Consider the following 8976-nt stretch of genomic DNA (forward strand, 5'->3'; position numbering starts at 1 on the left):
CCTACCTTGAAAGATATAGAGAGGTTTAAGATAGACCCTCAGCTCAGAAAAAACATTTCAAAGCAGGTTGAAAAAAGAAATAGCGGGAGTAAAGAGTTTTCACCTAAGTAAGAACTTATAAAGCATAACTAATTCTGGAAAAAATCACCCACACCGAGTACTTATACTAAACTACATAAAAAAAAAAAACTAAACTACATTAATTTACCAGAATTAAGCAATAAGTCGAAGTGAGACTATTTTAATTGACTATTGCTAGTCATAAAGGTGCATTTAGGGGACAGCATCAGCTAGTGTATACACCTCATGTGTGTGAGTGTTTTTTCAACTAACTCCGACCACAAATTAAAGAGGACGACGGTAGGTTGTCGTAACTATATCAGATAAAATTATTGTCATATGATCAGGAGGTCATGGGTTCAAACTGTGAAAATAGTCTCTGACAGAAATTCAGGGCAAGGCTGCGTACAATAGACCCTTATGGGTTGGCCTTTCCCCAAACCCAACATATAGCGGGAGTTTAGTGCACCGACCTGCCTTTTTATGAGGAGTTCTCTGAATAATGTTGGAATGAACCTAAATCAGACAATGAATATATAGGATTATTATATAGCTGGCTCCACTAGTTTGAGATTGAAGCAAAATCTATTTTCTTAATTGTGAACTCAAAAAATGGGATTGGTTTGTTATATAATTGAACTCAATATTCAATATGGATACAACCACCTCTTCCGGCAATTAAGGTTTTTTTTTTTAAAAATAAAATTGTAATGTCCGGGCCAACTCTCCCACTTGACTAATTCCTCGGGATACCTGTCACCTCCCAGCAGCACCAGGTACCAAGTAACTTAGTCCACCAAAGCAAATGGGGAGAAATCACCTAGTATTTTTATCTCTGTTGGGATTTGAACCTGAGACTTCATGGTTCTCAACCCACTTCATTGACTACTAGGCCACATCTTTGGGTGCCCATTAAGGTATTTTAGTGAAAAATCAAAACATTATTTTTGGTTCATGTCTCCGGGGAATATCAAAGCATTGCTATGATATTATTTCACTCATGTTAGTCCTTTCTAGTTCATCAAGCATTAGTACAATTTATTGGTCCACACATCTATACTATTCCTTGTTTGTCCAAGAAGTAGGACCATTAGATGAATCAAAAGAACAACTACAACTACAACGACTCAGTCCCAAACAATTGAAAGAACTACAAGCTCAAATCATTTGCATTGCACTTTTCATAATATGAACATCAAACTAGGCAAGATGATGAGCATAAACTACAACAGTATAAAGATAAGGAATCAGACATAACTAGTCGAAATAAAACACCGTTTGGAAGAAGAAACTCCGAAAGCAATATGCATTCGGGTACAAATTTGCATAGATGATTTAGTGAGTGGATTCACCGAGTTTGACTTGTAGCGTATTAAGCTTTAGAATCCTCGGGATACTAGTTGTAGTTGAGATGCAAGGGGTACATAAATAGTTTTCGTTCAACATTAATATGCAGTAGGGTAAGGTCTGCGTACATTCTACCCTCTCCAAACCCTACTTTATGGGATTATACTGGGTATGTTGTTGTTGTGCAGTAATATGCAGTCAACTAGCAGGCAGTTGAATCCCAATAAGTCACAAATCTTTGCAGCTCAGACAGGAAGAATGCAAAGGTCATTCAAGAGGAGTGTGTTTCCCGATTTAAAAGTCATTCAAAGACCAGACGACATCATTTTATTTCAAGATTTTTCTCCACCTTCAAAATAAAATAATAACTATGAAGTTTTCTTTTTATGTGTGGCAAAAAAAGGTGCAGAAAACAAAAATGTCAAAAAAAAGGAATAATACATAAATAGACACTCAAACTTGGCCTCAACGAGCAAGTAAGCACTTAATGCACATCTAGACACTTCAACTTGGTCTCAATTGACAACTAAACAATCCAACTCGTCCCCGCCATGTCTCATGGACACCCGATGCTAACATGTTTTGGAGATGTCTAGATGATCATTAAATGTTCAATTGATGAAGACGAGTTGACGTATCTAGATGTGCATGCTCAAAGTTGGCATACTTACTTTCCAGTTGATGTCAAGTTTATGTCAAGTTTAAGTGTCTGTTTATGTATTATACCCAAAAAAAATAAAAAAATCATTCTAATAAGGAAAAGAAAGTACCAGAAAGTGATGCAGGAGGTGGAATAGGTGACTGCAGCCTGATTACGATCTGCCACCAGCCGGTAGAGTGTTAAGTGTACTGATATATTCTTGTGAAGTGGAGAAAAAAAAAACTGTACCTTTGTCTTCTCATTTCTTCCTATAAAGTCGCACAATTTTTTCCCTCTGGTGAGCTCTTTTCCTGCCCATAAAAGTTGCACTGTGTTTCCTTCAAGGATTTGCAAGTCTGTAGAATCATATATTCATCCATGATTGCTGATTGTTTTGAGTTTCACTTTAAAAAACTTGCAGGCCAAATATCAAGTGGAAACCATAATAAAGAATTGCAATATTCACTTGTTCACTTTTAAATGGCTTCACTTTCATTTGCCCAGAGATCAAACAATCAAGTGGTTCAGAATCTTTAATGTTTTTAAATTTTTGGATGAAAAGGGTAAGTATCTAAAAGTTTGTCATCAAACTGATTTTGTCATAGGAAAATAAACAAGCAACTGCATCTCTTTCAGAACTTGTTGTTAAAAGCATATTTGCAGCCTCAAATGATTATGTCTCCTTACCAACAATAACATGTAATTATGGAACTTGAAATAAGGTCGCTGTTACTATATACTCATAAAATATCAAACATGAATGTTTGTCCTGAACTTCTATATATTGAACGAAAGCATATAAGAGACAGGAAGCTGACATAAGTGATTATGAACATACCTGACAAGAACTGCTGTAAATCCGAATTTGACAATCCCATTACTGAATACGTTACCAAAAATTCCTTCTCAATGCTTCTTGTGTGATCTCGTAGCACATAAAGTGATAGAGGCTTGTTATGTTTAACCTGATCCTGTAATCCATTTCAACGGACAGAGATCAAAGGAACCTATCATACATCATTTGAACCACCAAATGCAAGGATGCAAAAACATCTTTTGCAAGACTAAATTAAAATCTTCAAAACCTTTACATGTTTCTTATCCTTAAGACAGTGTCGAGCACAAAACTAGTTAAATATTTGTTGCATTGTCAAAGATGATCAGCCATCTAGACTTTCTGCTTCATTTGTTCGTTTGCTTCATTTATTAGTTGTTTCCTTACATCAATCTCTGCTTTGTATGTAAAGAAATAAACCTAAGTTGCGCGGACTCTTCACTTTAAATGCCACGTCCGTGTCGGAATCTCCAAAAATACACTATCTTTGGAAAATCCAACACGCACCCGTTGACATTTTTGAAGAGTCCGAGCAACAAAGAAATAAACTACAAGATATGCTAAGAGGAGGAATAAACTCATCTCATTGCACAAACTCCCTTTGTTTCATATTATGATAGTGTGTGACTAGATGCATAGTCATCGATGTTAATTCTTTGCTGGGATTTAAACCTTTGTTTCGAAATACTATGACACATGCAAAGAAATCACCCAGTGTTTTTTGTCTCTGCTGGAATTTGAACTTGACACCTCATGATTCTCAACCCACTACATTGACCACTAGGCTACAACCTTGGGTGCTTGGAAATGGTGAACGATTTATGAAAATATAATTAATGGAATCCAAGCCTTGGCGGAAAGAATCACTCAGCATATGCATGTTGGCCAGTACTCAGTTTTTTATTCAGTGAGTGTAAGCTGGCCGAACACAGCACATTATAAACGACAATTATGTGGTGTCTTACATTTTTAAACACACATATGAATAGTGCAGAGGGGTAACAAATATGTCATCCACAATAACATCGTCAGTATTTGCTCACCTAAATCTATAATTTGCTCAAACTAAAAAAACATCATGATATTACTATCCTGATTACATAAATATCATTTCAGCAAATGACAAAGCATGCAGAAACAGACCTTTGAAGCATATGACGTAGCTTCAGAGAGAGCTCTCACGAGAGGCATAGCTGCATTGGCAATTTTAACAGTTAAGCAAAAGTAATACTAATAAGTTCAACTGATAATCATGAGTATATATGACACTAATAGCATTTATGATTGTAAAAACCTTCAGGATCGACTTGAAGCTTAAAGAGATAAGGCTTGAATTTCAACCTTCAATTTCCTGATCGAAAGCTATAAATACTTCAACTAATCAATGATTATTTCGACAACACTAGCATTTTGATTGTAAATACCTCTAGGATCGACTTGAAGCTTAGAGAGAAGATTCAAATTTCAGCTGTTGATTTCCCGATCAAAAGCTATAAACAACTTCAACTAATCAATGATTATTTTGATATTACTAGCATTTTGATTGTAAAAACCTCTAGGATAGCCTTGAAGCTTAGAGAGATAAAGCTCGAATTTCAACCTTCGATTTTTCAATCGCAGGCTATAACTACTTCAACTAATCAATCATTATTTCAAAATTACTAGCATTTGATTGGAAATACATCTAGGATCCCCTTGAAGCTTAGAGAGGTAGAGCTCAAATTTCAACCCTTAAATTCCCAATCGAAAACTTCAACTATTCCAATTAATCAATGGTTATTTCGACATTACTAGCATTTTGATTGTAAAAACCTCTAAGATTGCCTTGAAGCTTAGAGATAAAGCTCGAATTTCAATCGTTAATTTTCCGAAGCAAAAGCTATAAACAACTTCGACTAATAAATCATTGTTTCGACATCACTAGAAATTTTGATTGTACCTTTAGGATCGCCTTGAAGCTTAGAGAGGTAGAGCTCAAATTTCAACCCTCAAATTCCCAATCGAAAGCTATAACTACTCCAACTAATCATGGCTATTTCGACATTACTAGCATTTTGATGGTAAAAAACTCTAAGATTGCCTCGAAGCTTAGACATAAAGCTCGAATTTCAACAGTTAATTTTCCGAAGCAAAAGCTATAAACAACTTTGACTAATAAATCATTATTCGACATTACTAGAAATTTTGATTGTAAATACCTTTAGGATCGCGTTGAAGCTTAGAGAGATGAGGCTCGAATTCGACGGCGAAGCATTGAATCTTCGATTGAAAATTCGCAATTTCGATAATGTCTTTGGCGATTTCATCAATTTTTGAAGTCGTTTCAGTGTCGTAGAGAAACTCTCCGGCGCCGTCGCCGTGCTTCACGTGTACGCGTACCATCCTCGAAGCCTTAGCAAGTGAACTCTTATGCTCAATTTTTCCTTTTGAACTTGCTTTACATTTGGAAAAAAATTGGGAACTTCATCTATTTCTGTATTTATACTACCCAACTTTTTCAAAATTCAAAATGTTTGACATTTCTTTTGTATCAAAATTTTCAATAATTTTAATTGATAACAATATAACTAGGATTGTTCATGGTTATGGTTATAAAATCAAGTCAAACCACTATTCGAATCAAACTGATTAAAAAAAGAGCAACTTTTACATATAGCAAATATAAAAATCATATTTGTATGTTATAGTTATAGTTTGCATAATTGCGCTCCATAGCAAACATAAATATGTATAATTCACTATACATATACAAAGAAAGCAGTTGTATAATTCGTTATGCATATACAAAGAAAGCAATTGTATTATTCGCTATACATATACAAAAGAAAACAGTTGTATAATTTGTTTCGGTATACATATACAAAAGATCAATTGTATAGTCTGTATTTATAAAAAGCGAGAAAGAGAGAAAGACAAAAGAAAACTGGGTAGGGGAAGATTGTATTTGTATAATCATAAGTGTATAGGACGAAAATATATGCATTTGCATTTGTATATACAATTTTCTCTCGCTTTATACAAACACAAACGCAATGTATACATTTGTGTTTGTATAAAATAAGAGAGGCGAGTCGGAGTGGCGAGCGAAATCTAGGAGAGTGGCGAGCGAGATTTGGGAGAGGGAGAGAAGGGAACGAAAATATATGTATATACACAATTTTCTCTCGCTTTATATAAACACAAACATATTTTATACATTTGTGTTTATATAAAAGCGAGAGAGGCGAGCGAGACTACCACCAAAACGAGAGTGGTGAGCGAGATTCCACCAGGGAGAGAAGCAAAAATAGCAATAGTTTGCTATAGGGTACAATTAAATCAAACTATGTTTATAGCATTTAATTTGAATTAATAGTTTGCTATTATATAGAAGTTTCCTTTAAAAAAAATTGATATTATTTGGTTTGGTTTTGGTTTAACTAAAAATTAAACCGCAAAAATAATCAAACCGAACTGAAAAGTTATATATATAAATTTTATAATTATTTATAAATAAAATATAAGTATTTTGATAAATTTTAATTAACTTAAGTCTGTAATTTTACTATTTTCTGAAGACCAACATTTAAATTTTAGCCAAACTATTAAAACCTCAAGTCTAAATCTCTCAATATTCATTACTTTAAAGATCACACTTTCTCTGTTCTTTATTAAATTTTCTAACACAACATTGAATAATTTAAAGCTCAAGCTAAAGAAGATGGTAATTGATTAGTTTTGACTATGAAATATTGGTTGTTTTTTTTTTTGAGAAGTAATTTCTCAATATTTTAAGGTGTAATTTTATTGAAAAGTCTATTGATGAGATGTTGAGATCTCCAGAATATTGAACCAACTCTATGCTATTGACAATGAATTTTTTTAGTTTCTGAAACTTGGTACATTGGATGAATCACTTTGTTCATCTAATAGCTTATTTGTGAATTATTCATGTACTAAGTGTTTGTGTCTATTGAGATGCGTATGTCCTCAACAAACTTATTACTTTCGAACCGAAAAAACCTAACCAAACCGACGGTTATTTTTTTTATTTAGTTTGGTTTTAGAAATTTAAAAACCGATATAAATTGGTTTGGTTTTAATTTTAACTAATAACTTATCCAAATCGAACCATGAACACCCCTAAATATAACCAAACACCGACTTATTTGGGACCGAGACATACTTACTGAAACTTTGATAAGTATTAATTCCTTTATCCCAATTTATATGACATAATTTGAATTCAGAGCATTAAATTTCTTTATTTTGACTTTGCATTCGGATATACTTGCTTTGTCAATTTTTTACTTGTGTGATTCTTAGACCAAATTTTGGTCTATATGAGTGGCTTGTTATGCCTTTTGGCCTAACCAATGCCCCTAGCACTTTCATGAGGTTAATGAATCATGTGTTGAAGCCTTTCATCAACAAGTTTATAATTATTTATTTCAAAAAGATTCTTGTGTATAGCATATTTGATGTTCGTGACCAAATGAGAGAAGTTGTTACCACTTTCTGTTCTCATGACAAAAACTCTCCGTTAAATTCGATGCAATCTCACAAATAGCGTCTTGTAAAGGATAGAATGTAGGTAGGCTTTACCCCACCTTTATGAGATAGGGAGGTTGTTTCTGATAAACTTTCAGCTCAAAATTTCGAATGTGTTTAACATACATGTAGTTTACATAGGATTTATCCATTAAGGTTGTCACTTCAATACACAAAGTGGTAGATAGCATAGAAACTGATAACTTTCTGAGTCTTTTTTACATACTAGTTTTGATTACGTGTGTTGCACGTATATTCCTATTAGTTGGTATAAAAATCTTCTATACAATTTCAACTGATATGCTAGATGATAAAAATAGATATTAAAGTATATCAAAAAATATAAATTTCTAAAGATAATGAATCTTATATTTTAATCTCCTTACACTTGCATCCAAAATGGATTTAATATTTGCAGAGTTGAAATATAAATTTAGTTTTGATACTATTTATAATAGTTACTTTATATTAAACATGCATACATGTTACTCTATGATGTAAAAGAATACAATATTTCTTTAAAATGTGTTTTTTTATATAAGATTTGAGATATATTTGTCTAACTATAATAATTTACACGTAAATGCTTCCTTGTCCACTGAAAAAGATAATGCAAAAGAAAATAAAATCTTAATTGTGTTTAAATGCAAACCAATTTAATTAGTATTATATGTGGTATTAAGTGGTTATTTGGCCTTTTGTCTTAGAGATATAGCTACGTGGAATTTACTTCAACATTTATGGTGTGAGGATTTTATTAAGCCATTAAGGCAGTAAATATTTATAAAAATGGTGAAAAAAATGCAAAAATATGATATTAATGATTGTAATGTAACTTTTCATTTAGGGTCTTTCCACTTGTAATATGATACATGATTTATTATTTAATGATTAATTAAATGATCTATAATATTATAATTTAGTGTAGGAAAAAATGGTAATTCAATTTTGCGTTTTAAAGCTTCCTACTTTTTATAATTCTAGTTTTGGACACGTGTGTTGCACGCGTATCCCATACTAATTTATATAAAATCATTAGAAATAATGATAAATGTACTTTCTTATTAGAACAAAGTTTATACTCCTAATTGATAGAAATTTCATTTTGACATATGAAAATATCCGTGCAATGAAAATATTTTTTTAGCCTGAACTTTTAGTTAGAGAACTGATTGGTTAAAGGCTAAAAGTGACAAGAAAATTAAAAATAAAATATGCTAAGAGCATCCAGCGAAATACAAGCAACAAGGAACAAAAGTAGCAAAATATAAAGATAAAAACAGTGACCTACATATTTGGTAACAATTTATATGTTCTTCACAAAAAAAAAAGAAGATAAAAATAAAAAATTATAAATAATTGAGTTAGTGAAAATTCTTACTAGTACAACAATTTCTTGTTCTGCTATCCAAATCACTCCACCTTAAAATATGAATTACTACACGTTGAGTTTTGGATTAATAACCTTTCACAAATCCATATATGTGAGTTTTTTTTCCATGAGTTTACATTAATAGTAAACAATAAATATATCAAGTCAGTTTAGTTGGACTAACTTTTCAGT

The 8976-nt window shown here is 32.4% G+C and overlaps 1 protein-coding gene across 1 annotated transcript; it reads right to left on the reverse strand.

Annotated features, from left to right (window-relative positions):
- Nucleotides 1-1124: 1124 nt before the first annotated feature.
- On the reverse strand, nt 1125-5337 carry LOC125867690 (uncharacterized). Its single transcript, XM_049548255.1, has 6 exons — nt 5081-5337; nt 4026-4075; nt 2886-3018; nt 2297-2403; nt 2178-2226; nt 1125-1756 (listed from the first exon to the last, which is right to left on the reverse strand). Exons 1-6 carry the CDS (start codon nt 5262-5264, stop codon nt 1740-1742), a joined length of 540 nt encoding a protein of 179 aa, XP_049404212.1. The 5' UTR covers nt 5265-5337; the 3' UTR covers nt 1125-1739.
- Between the last annotated feature and the right edge of the window lie 3639 nt (nt 5338-8976).

This window comes from Solanum stenotomum, chromosome 6 (assembly GCF_019186545.1).
Source record: "Solanum stenotomum isolate F172 chromosome 6, ASM1918654v1, whole genome shotgun sequence".
Classification (NCBI taxonomy): Eukaryota; Viridiplantae; Streptophyta; class Magnoliopsida; order Solanales; family Solanaceae; genus Solanum; species Solanum stenotomum.